Source organism: Boeremia exigua (genome assembly GCF_020726555.1).
Source record: "Boeremia exigua strain MPI-SDFR-AT-0100 chromosome Unknown C7974scaffold_9, whole genome shotgun sequence".
Taxonomy (NCBI): Eukaryota; Fungi; Ascomycota; class Dothideomycetes; order Pleosporales; family Didymellaceae; genus Boeremia; species Boeremia exigua.
In genome coordinates, this window is record NW_025763526.1 from 530,644 (window position 1) to 549,014 (window position 18,371).

At 54.4% G+C, this 18,371-nt stretch overlaps 6 protein-coding genes across 6 annotated transcripts; 3 read left to right on the forward strand and 3 right to left on the reverse strand.

The window, feature by feature from the left end:
• Nucleotides 1-100: 100 nt before the first annotated feature.
• On the reverse strand, nt 101-2,584 carry C7974DRAFT_458037 (uncharacterized protein; the record flags this gene model as incomplete). The annotated part of the gene is made up of 2 exons (XM_046146074.1): nt 101-1,430; nt 1,478-2,584. The coding sequence occupies 2 exons, from the start codon at nt 2,582-2,584 to the stop codon at nt 342-344; spliced, it is 2,196 nt and encodes a 731-aa protein (XP_045994578.1). The 3' UTR covers nt 101-341.
• Nucleotides 2,585-3,234: 650 nt separating this feature from the next.
• On the forward strand, nt 3,235-4,388 carry C7974DRAFT_398910 (reactive mitochondrial oxygen species modulator 1-domain-containing protein). Its single transcript, XM_046142362.1, has 5 exons — nt 3,235-3,632; nt 3,695-3,721; nt 3,775-3,804; nt 3,852-3,942; nt 3,993-4,388. The coding sequence occupies exons 1-5, from the start codon at nt 3,569-3,571 to the stop codon at nt 4,132-4,134; spliced, it is 354 nt and encodes a 117-aa protein (XP_045994579.1). The 5' UTR covers nt 3,235-3,568; the 3' UTR covers nt 4,135-4,388.
• Nucleotides 4,389-7,182, reverse strand: C7974DRAFT_340211 (elongation factor G, mitochondrial). Its single transcript, XM_046139252.1, has 3 exons — nt 6,900-7,182; nt 5,540-6,827; nt 4,389-5,490 (listed from the first exon to the last, which is right to left on the reverse strand). Exons 1-3 carry the CDS (start codon nt 7,097-7,099, stop codon nt 4,588-4,590), a joined length of 2,391 nt encoding a protein of 796 aa, XP_045994580.1. The 5' UTR covers nt 7,100-7,182; the 3' UTR covers nt 4,389-4,587.
• A 1,016-nt stretch (nt 7,183-8,198) lies between these two features.
• On the reverse strand, nt 8,199-9,873 carry C7974DRAFT_226408 (uncharacterized protein). The gene has a single exon (XM_046137282.1). The coding sequence runs from the start codon at nt 9,572-9,574 to the stop codon at nt 8,351-8,353; it is 1,224 nt and encodes a 407-aa protein (XP_045994581.1). The 5' UTR covers nt 9,575-9,873; the 3' UTR covers nt 8,199-8,350.
• A 580-nt stretch (nt 9,874-10,453) lies between these two features.
• Nucleotides 10,454-11,375, forward strand: C7974DRAFT_226420 (seleno protein W family protein). Its single transcript, XM_046137283.1, has 3 exons — nt 10,454-10,779; nt 10,831-10,920; nt 10,995-11,375. Exons 1-3 carry the CDS (start codon nt 10,690-10,692, stop codon nt 11,355-11,357), a joined length of 543 nt encoding a protein of 180 aa, XP_045994582.1. The 5' UTR covers nt 10,454-10,689; the 3' UTR covers nt 11,358-11,375.
• Nucleotides 11,376-13,961: 2,586 nt separating this feature from the next.
• C7974DRAFT_226455 (uncharacterized protein) lies at nt 13,962-17,084 on the forward strand. The gene is made up of 3 exons (XM_046137284.1): nt 13,962-14,148; nt 14,198-14,791; nt 14,841-17,084. The coding sequence occupies exons 1-3, from the start codon at nt 14,077-14,079 to the stop codon at nt 16,884-16,886; spliced, it is 2,712 nt and encodes a 903-aa protein (XP_045994583.1). The 5' UTR covers nt 13,962-14,076; the 3' UTR covers nt 16,887-17,084.
• Nucleotides 17,085-18,371: the final 1,287 nt, after the last annotated feature.

Consider the following 18,371-nt stretch of genomic DNA (forward strand, 5'->3'; position numbering starts at 1 on the left):
ATGGCCCAAATTATGCAAACGCCGGAAAGGAAATATGCTGGATAACTGTCACTAAATGTGTGACGCTGGATTCGATTTGAGCTTGTTCGTTGCGAATGCGCTTGCTGGTCGTGATGTGTCATGCGCCTGTCGTGTTTGTAGGCGCTGTGGCGGTGATTGTGGGAGGTGTTGGAATCTCGCTGGGAAGACCGAGGAATAACGGGTCTGAGGTGTGCTGGTGATTCAGTAAACGCAGTCCTCGGAGCTGTGCATCGCCCCGAAATCTATGCCAGTCCAGCTTGTCCGGTCTTCCCGCCAAAGTCGATCTGCCGTAGTGGCCAAGTGTAGCTGCGCGCGCTCACTCAGCGCTCGGCCTTTGGATACTGATTGAGCATAGCCATGACGGCTACTCCAATTGCGACTACTGTCACAATAGCACCCACCGGACCACCATGGTACATGAAGTCAGCGCTGCTGTGGCGGTGAATTGAGAGGGCGTTGGACGGCTTCGATGACTCCTTCGCCCCGCCGTCTGTGGCATGCCCGTTCTGTTGGCTGGCTCTTCGGGACAGCGTGCCTGCACTATCCTCATCGACGTCGCGGTCTTTGATAATGACAATTTCGCCCTCTTCAGCCTCATCGTCATCCTCAGTACCGTCAACACCAATACTTCTGGTTTCTCTCGTTTCATCGCCGCCGCTGCGGCTTCGTCGCCTGCTGCCTCCACTACTCGACTTTGCATTGTCTTTTCTGATGTTCTCGATCATCTCCGCCAAGCTCGCGCGGTCGGACTCAGCAGCTTCGGCGCGCTCGCGGTACCGCTCCATCTGTTGCTTCATCTCGTTCATCTCCAACATCATAGTCTCGAGACGGTGTTGCAAGCGCGCCGTGGTGTCGGTCGAGGGCGATGCAGAGCCGTTCTCCACGCCAGCGTTGCTCGGCTCTTCAACCACGGCCTCGTCAACCGCACTCCTCTCCTCGTCCGCCTCCGCTGGGTCTTCGTGCTCCTTGATCGACTCTCGCTCAAGTCGGTTCGCTCGCTCCTCAGCGTCTTCCCTCGCACGTCGCTCCTCACTCAACAGAGACTCCAAGTCCCGAAGTCGTAGGCCTTGCGTTTCAATTTCTTTTTTCGCGTTGTTCAGTGCGTCTGTGAGGGTTGACATCTGTGCATCTGACCGAACAGGCGACGCTATTTTGGGACGCTCAGTGTCTGACCTCTTGAGAGACGATGCAGAAATTGGTTTCTCGGGCAGAGGCTGTTGTGGCGGGGGAGCTGGAGGGTCGGAAAACCTGGCCTTTAGGTTAACATCCTTGATAGGCGAGATCCTGATGGAATTGGCAGGCGACGACTTCGCCGGTTCCTTTTTCGGTTCTGCGGAAAGAATAGAATTGATGTACTGGTGAGCCTGCTGCAAGTCTTGTGATTGCTGCTTGGCAGCTTTCATCTCAGCCTGAAAAGGATTAGTACAAGTAGCCTTCGTCTGCAAATCACACTCACATTCAGCTTCTTCACCACCTGCTCCATGGTGATGGGCTGCAGCCAGAAGTTGGGATGGCGTGGTTGTTGCATTGCATTTTGGTATGCTTGTGCGCCGCCTGACATCTGCATGCGCTGTCCATTCATGGAACCTTGGCTGGGTGTGCGACCGCGCATGTTCGCCATTTGCTGCTGGCCATTTGCTCCCACCATGTTCTGCATCTGACTGCCTTCGAGTTCGCCAAAGTTCAGGTCGAGGACGTCGTTGGGTGACCGGGCATAGATGCCAGCATGCTCAACGCGAGCGGCGACCTTGTGGTGGACGATGGTCTTCTGGTCCTCGCTGACGATGTCGATTCCAAGCTCCAGCATGTCCTGCTCCCTGAGCTCGTGTGGGTCCGAGTCTCTGTTTTCTTGTGACAGCCGTTGGCCATTAACGAAGGTGCCGTTCGACGACTTGACGTCACGGATCCATATCTTGCCGTTGCGGTCGGCCCACACCTCGGCATGCTGTCGAGATAGGACCTTGGAGTCAAAGTAGCCGTTGAGGGGAGTGGGTATTGTCTTGTTGTTTGTCTGGCGCCCGATGCGGAGCACGTCCGGGAAGAAGGGCACGGTGATGGTCTTGCGCTCGAAGGTGCCGTTCATGGGGATCAGGTGCAGTATGGCGGTGCTTTCGGCTCCCTGTCGCTGCACGCCGTTCTGCTGCGACTGCAGCACGCCGTTTTGCTGCGAGGGCAGCATGGCGGACGGGGCCTGCAGGGCGCTCATGGCAGAGGCAGCCGAGGCGCCGGGGCCGGCGGTGGCGATCTGGTGCGGGCGTGCAATGGAGAGGCCGGCAACGGGCTCGGTCTTGGTCGCTGGATAGAGGCCCTTGGGTCCTTTTGTCTTGCGGGCGGCCCAGGCGCTGGCGTCGGTGCCGTTTGGGAGCACGGCGCCGTTGGGCTGTGACTGCTGTGCGGGCGAGAGGGTGGAGGTGGACGAGGCCTGTGACGCGAGGGACGACGACGAGTTTGTGCGTTGGGCGCTCTTCCGCGGCATGTACATGGCGCCGTTCGCGCCTCCTTCAGCGCTCCATGCCTGCCGGTTGATGTTCTGGAATTGCACGGGAGGAGCGACAGCCGTCATTTGCGAGGCTCACGGCGGGCGGCCGGCGTCTGGGGCGGAGGCTGCGTTGTTGATTCAGGGTCGTCACGTCGTCACTTTTTGTGGCCGTCCGTGTTCCGGGCTGGGCGCGAGCGACGGCGGTGCGGCGGCAGAACCACAACAGGCGGCGGGCAGAGCAGCGACGGGCGGCGGGTGGCGCTCAGAGCATGCGTCGCGGCCGAGGGCAGCAGGCGGCGGGTGGCAGCTGGCGGTGCAGCGCTGAGATGCGCTGCTCGGGGTCTCGGGGTCGGTCGTGTGCTGTCCTGTCTCCGGGAGCCCGTGCGACGGTGGGCGATGCGACCTGCAGACGGGGTGCAGCGTGCAGCAGCGACAGGGCCAGGCTGGCAGCGAGATAGCGATATAGGGGCCGCGAGACGGGCTGCCGGGGGAAGCGTGGGTGAAGGGTGCGGTGGGCTAAGATTCCAGGAGCGGGAGGTCGTCGCGCTGGCCTGGCCTTGTCTCGCTTGCGAGCCTGCAACGATGGGATGACGCTGGGACGGGCGCCAGCAGCAGTTCCGCGGACAGCAGCAGATATTCACGGTCAGCTTGCGACGAATATGTGCACAGCGCGTCGCAGGTATATGCACAGCACGTCGTACAGGCCAGTCGAGTCTGCACTCTCCCTCCGCCGCAGTGCAGCAGTCTTGGAATGCAGCGTTCGGTCACGTGTTCAACGGCCTCGCGCAAAGTGAAGCTGCAGCGCCAGACGCCTCGAGTCGAGCCCGCAGTCTGTCCATCGCATCCTTCTGCGAGAGTAGCCTGTAGCCTGTGACCTTTCTCGCCCGCGTCGGCCCTTCACATTGTCGTCTGCTCAGCCGGCTATCGAGCGGAGTATCAGCGCATTGGCTGCCCCACATACCTCCAGTAGCTTGCAGTGGACTGTTCTTCGGCACCGAGCAGCTGTCGACCCGCCGCGTTTCTCTCCGCATTTGTTCTGCATCCAGGTCTCACCCACAATTCGTCAAGATGCCCGTTCCTGTAGGAGCTATGCCCGGAGGCGGCGCGCATGGCCCCTCCACGCTCGACAAGCGTACGTTGCTGCCGTCTAGCTGTGATCTAACTGTCTGCGAGGAAGGCGCTAACACCATGCAGTGAAGATGGGTGGTATGATGGGTGGATGTACGTCGCGAAGACTCGACACTTGCTGGATGGCTTTCTGACCGCATGTACAGCTGTTGGTCTGATCATTGGCTTCATCTTTGGTGCGCACAACAACTTATGCATACGATGCTTGCCCTAACTTCGCCAGGCTTCACCAACATTGTCCGATTCGGCCCTGGGCCTAACGGCATGCTGCGCACGCTCGGACAGTACATGATGGGATCTGCGGCGACATTTGGGTGCGTAGCAACCAGCGTGTCTGTGAGACATTCACTCACTGCTAGCATAGCTTCTTCATGGCCATTGGCACAACCATCCGTACGGATAGCTCGCCCATCATTACCCAAGCTTTCGGCAGCGTCAACAACCGCCCCACCATTCTGTCGCGACAGTACCAGGCCCTGAAGGCCGCGCGCGCTGAGAAGAACTAGACACAAATGTCTAAGGTGGAAAACAAGGTCACAAGTTGGCCAGGCGCATGTACAACAGCATCACAGAGACGCGACGCAAACATGTACATATAGCACTGGAGAGATTAGTATAGGAGATGACTGCACCCAAGTTGCTTCAGCAGGGTCAGAGACCATGAGCATATCATACCATGTACGATGTACCACCTCACTCCTTGTTCAACCATCTCTACGCACAGTAATACTAGCGACAAAGCCTTGCACACTGTTGGTAAATGGAGGGGATATCATTCGTCTCCGCTACGGTACATACATCAATCGTACATGTACAGCTATACTACACCTGAATTTTCCAAAATGCGCCCATCTATATGCAAGCCCTAGCCCTTGAGTCTCGACTCAAAGGCGATAGTACAAGAAGAATCGCGACCCCAATCAAGGAGTCACTTCTCACAGTTCGTCCTTATTAGTTCCTTATTCGTTGTCCTTCCTCTCCTTCTCGTACTTGGCAATCAGCTCCTTCTGCATCTGCGGCGGCGCAGGGCTGTAGTGGCTGAACTCCATGCTGAACTCGCCCTTTCCTTGCGTGCTGGCTCTCAGCAGCGAACTGAAACCAAACATGCTGTGCAACGAGCAGTCGGCGTAGACGGTGAAATCCTCCGGGCCGGTCTCGGTATCAATGATGACGGCGTTGCGCTTGTTCAACAGGCCGATAATGTTACCCTGGAACTCGGACGGCGCAGTGATCGTAGTCTTCATCAAAGGCTCAAGAACCTGAGGGGCAGCAATTGCGAAGTTCTTGCGGAAAGCCTGGGCGGTCGCTTTCTTGAAGGCCATTTCACTGGAATCGACAGCGTGGGTAGCACCGTCGGTGATGACCATTCTTGTACCCAGAACGCGGTGACCGAGCAGAGGACCCTTGATAATGGACCCGTTGAATCCCTTCTCGCAAGCGTACAGGAACTTCTCAGATAGGTTGTCACCCGTGACCTGGGTCTCGAACTTGTTCTCGGAAAGCTCGTCGGTGGGCTCCATCCATCCGATGATACGCGCGAAATCTCCAGAACCACCGGACTGCTTCTTCAATGTGTGGTCGAAGTTGACACGCTTCGTGAGCGTCTCGCGGTAGGCGACCTGAGGCTGGCCGGTTTCGCAGTCGACGCGGTACTCACGACGTAAGCGTTCGATGTAGATGTCCAGGTGCAACTCGCCCATACCAGAGATGACGGTCTCTTGGGACTCGGGGTCAACGTGGATACGGAAGGTAGGATCCTCACGGGTGAAGCGGTTCATGGCTTTACTGAAGTTGGGAGTATCCTTGGTGTGCTTGGGCTTGATTGACAACGAGATGACAGGCTCAGGAACGAACATGGAGGTCTAGAGAAGTTAGTGCTGCGATCATCTTCAAGCAAAGAGGGCCACTCACCATGGTGTATCCCAGACCGCCGTCGGTGAAGGTGTCACCAGACGCGCAGTCCACACCGAACACAGCGCAGATTTCACCAGCGCCAATCTCCTGGACTTCCTCCATATCGTTGGAGTGCATGCGCACAATCTTGGGAATCTTGACCTTCTTGTCTGACCTCGCGTTGAACACATTCATGCCCTTCCTCAGTGTACCCTGGTAGACACGAATGTAAGTCAACTGACCGAAGTTGCTCTCTTCAAGCTTGAACGCAAGACCGACGAAAGGCAGCGCATTGTACGATACCAGCTTGACTGGCGCTTCAGCCCTCTTCTTGTCCAAAGCCATGTTCTCGACCTCAGAGGGGTTGGGCAAGTAGTCGCATACAGCGTCGAGCATGGGCTGGACTGACTTGTCGGCGAGCGCGGAGCCCATAAGTACGGGTGTAAACTTGAGGGAAATGGTCGCGCGACGGATCGCGGCCTTGATCTGAGCCTCTGTGGGTGTCTCTTCCATCAGGAAGATTTCGGCGATCTCGTCGTCTACATCCGCCAGAGTCTCGATGAGTGTTGCCCTCTTCTCTTTGCAGAGGTCGATTAGATCGGCCGGGATCTCGTTCGTAGCCCTGATGATCTCTCCTTTCTCGCCCTCACTGTAGAGAGCCTGCATCTTGACGAGGTCGACAACGCCCAAGAAGCCATCTTCGCGCCCGATAGGGACTTGAATAGCAGCTGCGGCAATGCGCAACTTCTGGTTGATCTGCTCAACGGCCTTCCACGGGTTGGCGCCCATGCGGTCCATCTTGTTAACAAACGACAACCTAGGAATGTTGTAGCGCTTCATCTGTCGGTCGACTGTGATGGTCTGAGACTGGACACCGCTGACGGCGCAGAGAATCATGACAGCTCCATCGAGAACTCGCAGTGCTCGCTCGACTTCAATGGTGAAATCGATATGTCCAGGTGTGTCGATCAAGTTGACGTGGTATTTCTCGTCCTTGCCTTCATCATCCTTCTTGATCCAATCACAAAACGTCGCGGCAGATTGAATGGTGATACCCTTCTCGCGCTCCAGGTCCATCGAATCCATCTTTGCGCCAACAGCATCTTTGCCTCGAACTTCGTGAATGGCATTGATTCGGCCTGTGTAGAAGAGAACACGCTCGGTGACGGTGGTCTTTCCGGAGTCGATGTGCGCTGCGATACCGATGTTGCGAACTCGAGAAAGGCGTTGATACTCGACGGGATCGAGATTTGCGACAATGTCGTCTTGCGACAATGTTGACGGGTCATCTTTTGCTTGCGCCAGACTAAGGACTACGATTAGCTCATTTGCCTTCTTGCCACAACGTGAATACAGCAACAATAGGGATTGCACCTACACTTGTGCTGCAACAGACTGCCATCTCCTTTGCTGATTGTTTATCCATGTGTCGGTCTTCAGACCGCCGGTGAAGGGAGTACGCGACGCCGCAGCGGTGGAGAGCGCGCATCGCGAAGGGGTCCGTGAAGCCGTGCGAGCAGCAGTACGGAGGCTGCTGGTGGCGAGCGATTGTGCTCTGATGATAGATTGGACCCTCATCTCGAATTGCACTGGATACAATCAGAGGAGAAGAAGTGAAAGTACGACGCTGGCGTCTACTGTTGGGTCCAGGGTCTACGACGGAGGTCCGAAACTTTCGTGAGAAAGTTGAAAGTTGACGCACTCTGATTGGTCCAGCATATCTACGTGTGTTGCTCTCACCTGACACCGCGCGCATTTAGGTGTAACGAAGATCGACGTAGTCTGAGGGGGAATATATTGATTGCTATGCTACAATTGAGGCCAGATGCTTCTGAGGATATTCAAGAGCACTTCATGATACAGATCCTTATCATACCACAGCGCCTTCACCAAGTCCCAGCCTGCAGACCAAACTTTGAGAACAAATTGCCATATCCAGACCCGACGGGCGTAGCGGAGAAATGCAATAAGTCTGAACCTCAAAATCAAAAACACCGCCAATGGATATGAAGCTCCGCCAGATGAACGCTCCTGGAAATGCTGAAACAGGAAGAAGAAGAAGAAAAGCAGGAGCCAGATCAGGCAGGCGAAGACCACAGCGTACAGCCAGAGAACCTCTTCCTTAAGAGGATGCACAGAGTGTGACTAACGGACAGCTTCGCCTTGGAGGCTGGGTGTCTGCAGCTCCACAGCGGATGGCTCGCCTTCAGGAACAGGTGTGTCTGTCTTTACTGGCTCAGACTGGTCTACTTCCTCGGCGACAGCTTCAGGGATAGATTCTGGGGCTTTCTCGGCAGCGGGCTCTTCAGCGCCTTCGGTGTGGGCGCTAGTATCGTTTACTGCCTCCGTCTTTGCGTGCTCGTCCGAATGGCCGTTGGTCGCTACAGCTTCCTTCATCTTAGTTGCAACCTCTTCTACCTTGTTCTTGCTCTTCTGGAGAATGCTTGTCTTTGCAGGGACTTTCCGGGGCGGCGAGGTAGGCTTTTCGTGCACTTTACTGGCACTAGCAGCTGTGGGGCGCGACATACGCTCAAGGAAGCCAGGCTTGGCGCCGACCGTAGAAGTTCGCGACTCTGGCCGCTTTGTCGTGCTCGCACTGGGTGCGACTGAAGGACGAGAAGGCTTGGTAGCGACAGGCTTTGTCGCTGGGCGGGTTGCGGTCGAAGGCTTACGGGTGACCTTTGCTTCTTCTCCTTGCAGCTTCGCGGCGGAGGCCGCAGTGGGAGCAGTGAGGCGCGAGTTAAGCGCAACAGGACGAGTGGGTGACCTAGCCTTCGGCTTCTTGATAGACGGAGGGGAGGTGGCGGTAATTTCCCTATTACAGTTGGGTTAGACCCGCGACATCTCGGAGCCACACAATACGTACTTTGGCTTGGTAGCTGCAGGCTTCTTGCTCTCAGCAGCGACCGTCTTTGCTTTTGCAGCGACGGTGGATGCCGGGGCCGTCGATTGTCGCAGCGATGTATGGCTGGTCTTCGGCTTTGGCGCAGGTACCTTAGCAGGCTCCTTCGAAACTGGCTTCACTGCAGGCTTAGCAGCCGCAGCGGGCTTCGAGACAAGTGTGACAGCCTTAGGCACAGCTGCTGAAGGCTTGAGGTTAGTCGGCGTCTTCAGTGCAGCCCTGGGCAGCGGGCTCTTGACTGGTGTGCTCTTAGACGCAGAAGCTTTGGAGGTAGAGATAGCTGCGGGCTTCTTAGGCTCGAGCTTGCCCTTGGTCGCGGGTGTTCCATTCGTCTTGGCGCTACCTGGAGCAGGCTTCGGTGTCGCAACAGTGATCTCGGCTGGAGGAGCTAGTGAGGCCACGGCGGGCTCGTTGCTCGCTGGCTTCGACTCTTGAGCGGACGAAGGAAGAGTATTGTCACTGGGGACAGTAGAAGCATCGGTCGCATCCGCTGGCTTCAGAGAAACCTCTTCTTCCGCTTCTGTTGTAGCCTGGTTGAGGTTCTCAACAGGTGTCTCTCGAACTGGCGCCAAAGCAGCCTCGTCCTCCTTCGCAGACTCCTCCACGACTGCAGGCAGCTCAGGGGCTGGCGCTTCCTCCGGCTGAGGTGCACCAGCGTCTGTATCTGCTGAAGACTCGGGAAAGACAGAGCCCTTCATGATGTGACCCAAATTCACCAGGTCACCCTCGGGCTCGTTCCTGATGGGTGGTGGACCAGCTGAAGACTCCCGCGAGGCTATGGCCTGCTCTGGAACAGCCTCAATGATGGCAACACTCTTCCTGCGCTCCTCCCGCTCGTCGCTAATGCTTTGCCTGAGCTCTGCAACCTCTCCAGTAGTGTCCTGGGACACGCTGAAGCTTTCGCGGCGATTCGCAGCTGTGCTGTTGGACGGGGCTGCCTTGTTGGCGCCCACAAAATCGCTGGCTTGGGGCATCGTGTGCTCGACGGGGATTGGGTGCTCGACGGAAACGAACGAGGCGCGCACTTTGGAGGTTGGGCGACTGGTGTCGTCGGCCGCCGAAGAGCTTCCTGGGGAACGGCCGCGGGGTTCAGGAGAAGAAGCTGCGTTCTGCTCGAACATGGCGCGGAGGTTGCGCACGCCGGAACTCATGTCTGCGATAGGAGCAGACTGTCGTCAGCAATGCCTTTCGTGGTGCGAGTGCGTTGTGTGGAGAGGACGAGTGGCAGCTTGATGTGGGCGAAACGGCGTGTGAGATGATGGTGGTGTGTGCGCAATTGCGGCCACGGAGGGCAGGGAACAAGGGTTTCAGCGGAGTGCATCACTTACAACGATTGCTCTGGAGACGATACGAATAGCGTGACAACTGGAAGATCTAGCGACTGTGACAGGTTGTATGTTTGAAAAGGAGTCGTGAGCTCTCCTAACTGCGGCTGCTTTCCCATAGCAACGCGCTAGGCGTGACGTACCAGGGCAATCACGCAGCGCGTGGTGCTTTAATGTCTGGAGAAGTCATGTCCAGATTATGATCCATGCATCACATCACGTTGTCTGAAACATCGCATTCATCTCAAATCAATTGCGTGCAGGAACTGGGGGCTGTCAAACCCGTGGCCTCCAATCTTCATGTTTGTTTACTCGCCATACACAACAACCCGCCAAAATTTGGAAAAGGCCTTTCCATGAAAGAAGTCGCAACACGAGAACAGCCGACACGCTCACGACAGCAACGGACAGGACACCCTGGCCCTTATTGTCAACGCTTGAGCCCACTGGTTCATTCGAAATTGCCGAGCATTAATCACGGTGGATGCGCCAATCGCGAGCAGCCGTGAATCAGGGCTAGCCAATCACACCCGTTGGGCACGTCCATTAAGGTCTCCTTTCCAATATCGTTCCTGCCCAACTGTCATGGCCGTCCGTCAGGGTCATAAGCAAAGATCGGACGTGCTGTCCTCAGTCGCCGTCCCACTGTCAGGGACTATGACAAGCAAATGCAAGCGCAAGTAAAGCTTTCAGTAACGATAAATTGTGAGACTTGCTACAAACAATTGTCGTGAGCCATGAGACCATTCCACACTCTAGAGGCATGCAATACTTGTGAAGACTCGTTCCATAATAATGTTCGCTTTAGCAGCCCTCAAGCGCACTTTTCCACAAGACTCACCAAACGATGACGCAACCAATCGATAAGCCGATGTCGCTCTTTCGTTCCTCTCACGAAGTTCAAGTTCGACTCACATCACAGATCATTAGCTGCTGATAAGATGGCGTCAACACAGGTCGCTCCGGTGAATCTACCCCGCGTAGCTATCACGTACTGCACACAGTGTCGCTGGATGCTGCGGGCCGCATACGTACTTTAACTCCTACCATATCTCTGATGGACAACGCTCACGTACCACCAGTTTGGCCAAGAGCTCCTCTCCACATTCGGGACCCAGATCGGTGAAATCGCCCTGATACCCGCGACAGGTGGACTCTTCCAGGTTGAGTTGGTAGGTCGGTCCCGTATTCGACGTGTGCCACAGCAACAACATTTTCCATGCTCCCAGCCATGCTAACAATGTAGACCTATATCCCACCCAGCCCAACAGATTCTTCAAACGAAGGCGAAGTCGAAGCCCAAAAAATACTCCTTTGGGATCGCAAATCTGAAGGTGGCTTCCCGGAAACCAAAGTGCTGAAACAGCGCGTCCGAGATCATATTGACCCCAAGAAAGACCTCGGGCATAGCGATGTTGGCGGGAAAAAGAAAGAAGCTGTAAAGGAAGAGAAGGACAATGGACCGCAAGATTCCGTTGACGTCAAGGTCGACGGAAAGACAGAGCGGAATGCTGAGGAGATGGTGAAGGACATGGAGCTTGAAGATGTGCCAGACAAGACAACTGTAAAGAGGAATCCGGATGGGACGGTTTGCGAAGACTGTAGCTGATATCGGGGCTGAAAGTACCAGGCACTTCGTTGATTTCATCGTGCCTGGGGGTTATGCAAATCCGATCGATGCACCCTAGGAACAATGACCTTCAAGATGCAATTAATATGTTGATAGATCATTTCACGATCCCAAGATATGAGAATGTGGCCTTCGGGCTGATGGTCGCCTCTAAGCCTCCGTCTCAGTATCAAGCATCGTGGCTTCAAGCTTACACGCATATGTCTCGGCGAGGGTGCGTCTACCGCTGCCAAGAAATCATGGGCAGTGTGCCGTGGTCCATGAAGGTCTAGCACACGCGTCCCAATCGTAGCCGATACACCCTTAAGATGCAGATGTACTAAAGGCCACCCAGATTCCCATCTGTGGAAGAGCCCGCCCCAGGCTTCCATGAGGCTTGCTGACAAGAGGCGAGGTGCTCTTTGTGATACTGGGTGTGGCGCTCGCTAGCAGCATCTGGTCCAGAGATAGCCGAGCGAGACTCGTCCCGCTCTTCTGGACTGGCACATGGCTTGGGGTAGCCGCAGCCTATCACAGAAGGATGGCAACTTAGAATGGTATTTGCCATGTAAATCGCTGGTCACGGTGGTGTTGCTCAAGGTCGCGATTCCGCCACTGGTGTCGACGATACCTATAGCTATGTAGTAATTCACTGGTACTGCTAGTGTTGTTTGCTACTACGTGGACTGGATCTGAAATTCGGTCGACGATGCTAAGACAAAAGCGCAGTCCATTATTGTGAGCGTCGGAGTTATAGCATAGGCCCAATATCCCATAGTACAATCAATCCCCTATCGGGTAGCATTGCAGTGTGTGTAAGTACTTCCCTTGATCTAAGAACCCCTGTTCACTACAGTGACAGAGCATTCGGCGCGAACAGTACGAGGCTGTACGTGGAGTTGTGGGGACAAATCTCCCAACAAGGGATTGCACATACTCGTCCCCAGATATCTAACGTCGATTACGTCCTTACAGTTCGAGATCCAATTTCGGGGAATACATTAGCTGCAGATGCGGAAACGGAAGGCTTCTGCCATGTTTCGCGGTATTCTAGTTGCGGTTTGTGTCATCACCGGAGACAATCTTGTTACACTGCGCGAACTGTCAACCAACCTGTTGGAATGATCAGTGTAACACTCCGGAAGCGCGCAGATATTGCAGATCGATGATGCCTTCTAGCATTGGGCGTGGCTACTAGGTACTGAATTGCGCGTCCATTTGAGCCATCCACATGGGCTGCAGGAAGACGCGGTCCTGCAGTAGGAATATCCCGTCGTTTGCGTCACGGACAGGGTTGGACAGTATGATTGTGAGTAAAACTGCGGAAGTTTGTGAATAAGCCGGATCGCCCTGCAGCATTTCTCTTCGGAGCATGACTTGCTTCTTACAGGAAGATTGCAGATCTTTCATCCCGAGAACATGCTGTGCTACTCTGACTATGAGTACTCGAAGTTAAGGCACAGTTTAATGAAGATGTTCGGTTACAACATTGAGTGCGTACGCTAATAGAACTTCGAGTCTGTACAAACTGTGGGTCTGAAAGTTGACGGATACACGGACAACGGTGATATGAACCAAGATTGCATACTGACGATTGCGTGGTGGATGGTGTTGTGGCATGATGCTGAAGGCGGAGAGCCGAGATGTGCAGTCGCGGCCCCACAAAAGCGGCGCACAGTCCAGCTCCAGACGACTTTGGACAACTGGCCCTCACGTTTTTGCTACTCGAGCGAATGCAGTAATTCACGATTGCAGGCGGGGTCTCGACCACCACTCAATCAGGAAGCCTTCAGGAAGCCTCTAAGAGGGGAAGTCTAGAGGCGCAGCTGAGAACCTCTTTGAAGTCTTCAAGCCGTCCAGGCGGAAAGCGTGACCAGGACCCCTGCTTAGCGGTGATCTGATCCCGGATCTACAGGCGGGACTGGTCCATGCCGATGTCAAGATTTCGTCGCTGTCATCCATGACGGAGTGTTACGCTACACGTAGTGCATCTCACGATCGAGCATCTAACAGCAGCTTATCGTCATCATCAGGCATGTGTTGAAACCCATCGAAGTGAAGTCCGCACGCTGGACAGCTCAGCCGGTCACTAGGACGCGTCTCTGCAAATGCGGCTGCGTGTACAATCCGAGCTAGCCTGTTGACAGCTGAACGAGGCCCGGGGCCTCGGAGTGGGCGAGCGCAAGCCACAAGTCTCCGACTGGCCTGGCTCTCTTACTTGGCTGCAGATCAGCTCCTGCACTCGCTGGCCCTGGTCTTTCACGATGCAGCCTCGCCTTCGAGAGGCCCACGCTAGTGCTTGTATGCTATCTCGTCTCTATATGTATCGAGCTGGGGTAACGCACATGGCGGTCGTACCGAAATTCGCTGTCCCACTGTCAGCTCGCATCCAGCCTGCAGGTAACCTAGTATCGCACACCCCTGCTTGTAGAGCGTTCCACACCGTGGACTTTACACAAATCGTACTTATTCGAGGCCGTGGCGCTTGAGTCGCCAACCGAGCCGCAATCTCGACCCCTGCCAGCTTCCAGTCTTTTAAGTGTCTTGAACAGCCCTGCAGTGGAGGACATCAACTATTCTCAGACTACAAGAATTGTCTCTTGATGACGTCCGTCCTATCGGCCTAGCTGAGCACACCGACACAGGCTACCACTTGGCCACCTTCTCTTGTTCTTGTACATCCGGTCTGTCAGCTGTGCAACAGCAATCCAAAACTTCAATGGCAGTGGTAAAGGTGCAAAGATGGTCTGGAATGACCAGATCTGTCAGTGATTGGGATGGTCTTCGAAGAGTAAGTGCACCTGAACCTCTAGCAATTCAGTTCGCTGACACTGCCAAAGGACGCTGAACTGTGGGTCGAGGATGGCGATTGCTTTGTGCATTTGTATGCACAGGGGGCGTCACGCCGTGGTCCATCCTTTTGCATTCCTTTTAGGGCTCTGCGACAGAAGAAGTGCAGTTCTTTGCTCAACGTCTGCCATGCACAAGTTGCCTCGCGAGATGGCTCAGAAACGCAACGATTGCTGAGCGTATCAAGTTCACTGATCCTACCGAACCGTGAGTCTGGAGTCGCCAATTTGTATATCCCGGCCCCAGAAGACGCCTCTCGTGAGGATGCATTCAAATGGCATGTCACGACTCGAAACTTTTTTGCGTTCCTGGTCGGAAAGCCACTCGTCGGCTATCACATGGGCCAAACCTTCGTCGATCTGCAAGAAAGACTTCGCCTATTCCGATCAGGAGTGGTCGATAACCACCAGGATTTCCTGCAATATGCCGAGGATCAAGGGTACCGCGACTTTGCCGAATGCACCGACTACGCACTTGCCAGTTTGTTCTACGCAGAGGCTTTCAAATTTAGGCATGCTTGGATTGATGCTTTTGCTCATTGCGTTGGGATGAACGACAGTCTGTCTTTGAGTCCCGAATATGCCGTATGTATATACTGTTTTCGTCCCTAGGCACCGGCTAACATCCATGCAGTCAACATCGAGGCTGACCAAGGCTCTCATTACACGTGCCTTCCTTGAGGTGGACCTGCACCTTGGACAGGTGACTACTGCCCTAGGAAAGTTCTTAGAGGAGGACCTGTCCCCGGTCCACCTCGGTCTTACGCCAGGAGGCCGGAGTCATTTGAATCGTTTCCGCCGTTTTCTACACAGCTTTTACGTTAAGAAGTTTGGGTATTGGCCACCACCGAGGGGATCCGCTTTCCCAAAAGCGCTTTACAGGTCCATGTACTTTGACTTTCAGGCTTTGTATGACTACCTTGTCGATATTAACTCCACAACCGACTTCACTCTACAAGGACCGGTAGATGGAGGCATCTGTGTCTTGCAGAATCTTGACAGCTTCGACAGGCGTCACAAGTTTACGCCGCAGCCACATCCATTGCCGCTACTCCCAAGCTACGCGGAACCAACCAAAAAGGCAGAGTCCCCGAAAGCTCTTCGACAGTTGACGCTAGCATCTCAGCACAAGAAAGCCAATGGCGTCCATACTGTAAGTGCTGCGCTGGCGACTGCGACCAACAAACCACCTGCAGGTTTCAATGGCTCCAGCATTGTGCAAGAATATGCTCGTTTTGAGCAAACTTATAGCTCGACTCATACCCAACGCGACGAGAAGATTTCTGTTGTTGATGCTCGGAAAGTGAGGTGGCTGTTGATCTACGGCACGCTACAATACCTCGTGTCGGCACTGCGGGCCCCGAAGGAGGTGAGAGATGCCGAGACTGCCGACTACCCTCTTTGCTGTCTGTTACCCGAGAACTCATCCTGGCCTGGTGCGTCGCAAGCGTCTACGCCTTCGGCTACGTCGGTGATGTCGTCTTCAGCCTCTGTACCCCAGGCGATCGATGAATACCTCAACAGTTCGCAATCCGATTTTTCGACTATTCAACCCGATTGCCACAGAGAAGATTACTTCTCATCCAGAACGCCAAGTCGACGGGGTTCTGTGGAAGTGCCGGCACCACTCCAGTTCTCTGCGTCTGTCCTGAATTCGCCCACCCGTGCGCTAGGGTTGATTTCATTATCAGGACGGAGCTCGCGACGGAATAGCTTGAAGCTCAAGCCTTCTCATCATTGCGAAATCATTGTTCAGAGCTACGGCAACGGACTCAATGAAGCTATAGTAGAACAACCGGAAACAGTCCTATCGAGCAACTCGTCTATCAGTCACTCTCAACGTTCTTCAGCGTATAGCGTGGCGGAGGGCGCTGATGCCGAGACACCATGGGAACGTCCCCAGTCTCCCCCTATCCCACAAGAGCGAACATCGTCGTTGAACAAAACGCGCCATGTGCGTCAACGATCGCCTCTGCTAGATGCAACTCAACTTGCGCGGTTCTATGGTTCTGTCATATCCATTGACCATACAGACATGAGCCGTTCTGATAGCACTAGCTCGCATGGTAGCCAGGCATGGAGCGAGTACAGCTCAGCCTCGTCAAAGTCCAGCTTGGATGAAGAGAACAGAGAGCGTCACAGTACCACCGTCGAAGACAGCGGCCTTCTGGGCGGCTTTGTCCCCGTCGACAGTCAGTTTACTCAACGACGGTCATCGTCTAAGACTAGGTTGTCTGCTTCGCAACCTCCACTGCCTGCCATTGCACACATGAAAGCCTTCCGCTTCGATGATGAGGATGAGGCACCTCAGTCGACCAACTACGACCACATCCACCCAGCTCTCCGGCCATCATGTGTGGACACCACTATCGGCATGGCTCTCTCACCAAACTCATCACCGCCGCAGAGCCCAACTACGAACTTGTGGTCTTCGTACTTTGATGACCCAGCCGAGGTTACCCAAAATCGTCCGACCCAATCTATGGACCGCTACTCTACCTCTGACCTTACATATACCGATCCAATCATCTCGAAGGTGCTCAAGCGTAGTGCAAGCCACCGCGAGCAACACGGGCTCTTTACAAAGATGGCCTCATCTACAAAGAATGTAGAGAAGCACGCCAGCGCCGAGAGGACTAAGAACCGCATGTCTATGCTAAAGCGTTTTTACGCTTTCTAGCTCATGCTGCCTTACAGCTTTTACGAATTTTCTTTGTCACCTTCAGCGTTTCTCAGTATCGCGATGGTTCCATCGTTTCTTTCAATTTGAGCCAACTCTCATTGCTAGCTCATGTATGTTATATACCCACGGTAGTCGCACCACCGACACGAAAAGCGTGTACACCATTGATAGTTTACAACACTGAGTCTATGATAACAACTTTTTACACCCACATGAAAACCTTGTACTTGCTATGTGCTTTCGCTCGCCTAACCCTGGTCCTTCACCAGCCCGGATCGTGCTGCCCCACATGCTGTCGTGTCTGCATTCCATTGAAGACAAGACACATCCGCAGCTGATGTCAAGTCCACGTTTGCGAATACACTACTTCGTACCACAGAAGTACGGGACGCATGGGTAATCTATGGGTCGCGTGTCGCTTCCTTCATGAACGCAATCGAGCGATCCGTACCCGAGGCTGGCGTCTACGTCAAACTAGCTCAAAGCTTCTTCCAACCTATCATTTCGTCTCATCAACAAGCATCCGGTACGCGCGTCTATCCGGCCTTGCTTGTCCCGTTCATCTCTTGGCGTCACAGTCGATAGATCCGACTGCAAACGGAAGTACGGTCGTACCATGGTACCAACGTGGTCAGTGCCCACGTTGCTGCCATGCAGAGTGTCAAACCAGATGTAGACAGCCATTCGGACGCGTCACCTACCCATGTCTCTGTTCCATGGGCAGGCTGCGCCGCATGAATCACCATCGACTGATAGTGGGGTTGCCGATGCTGAAGAGTGAAGCTGAGCACCGGCAATGTATCAGCTTACTGCGACGGAGTAGAATCATGTTTTATTCGCTACCAGTCTGAAGAGAATATGAATGGGATATCTGGTTGCTTGGTCACGCGAACGAGGTTGTTTGCTCGTGACATTAACATCGGTCGTTGAGGTACTTTGAGCTTTATGGAAGTGTCAGCCGCACGATATCGGTCTGAATGTAGCACTGCGAAAGAGGTTAAGTTTTCTTGTAAACCGTGTCAGTGCACTGTTCTGCCAGTCCTACAGTCAACACAGAGCATGACTAGTGCGATGAGTCGGCAGGTGAAGCAAGGCTAAGTGTTGTGACTGCATACTTAACGGTGGAAGCATGAAAGCATGAGAGCTTGAGAGCATGAGAGCAAGGAAGCGTAGGGGCGGGATGGTGAAGCACGTAGCACATGTGCAGATGCAAACCGGTGGGGCTTGTGTCAATAAAGCACTTGCCTCGGTAGCATTGAGCCTGCAATTAGTTGTAAATAGCATTGCTAAACCTTTCACAAGCTGGGTATTTTCGTCTGGACTTGAGCAAACAAGCCTCCCATGTTGGACTCTATTGCTGACGCACTGGCATATCCACCTGTAGTCACTACACATCTTGTCACAATTGCGCTTGGCTGATAGTTGAAAGGTCGTAATGGAGTTTTCATTTCGTGCCGGACGTCCCTGACCTATCGACTTTAT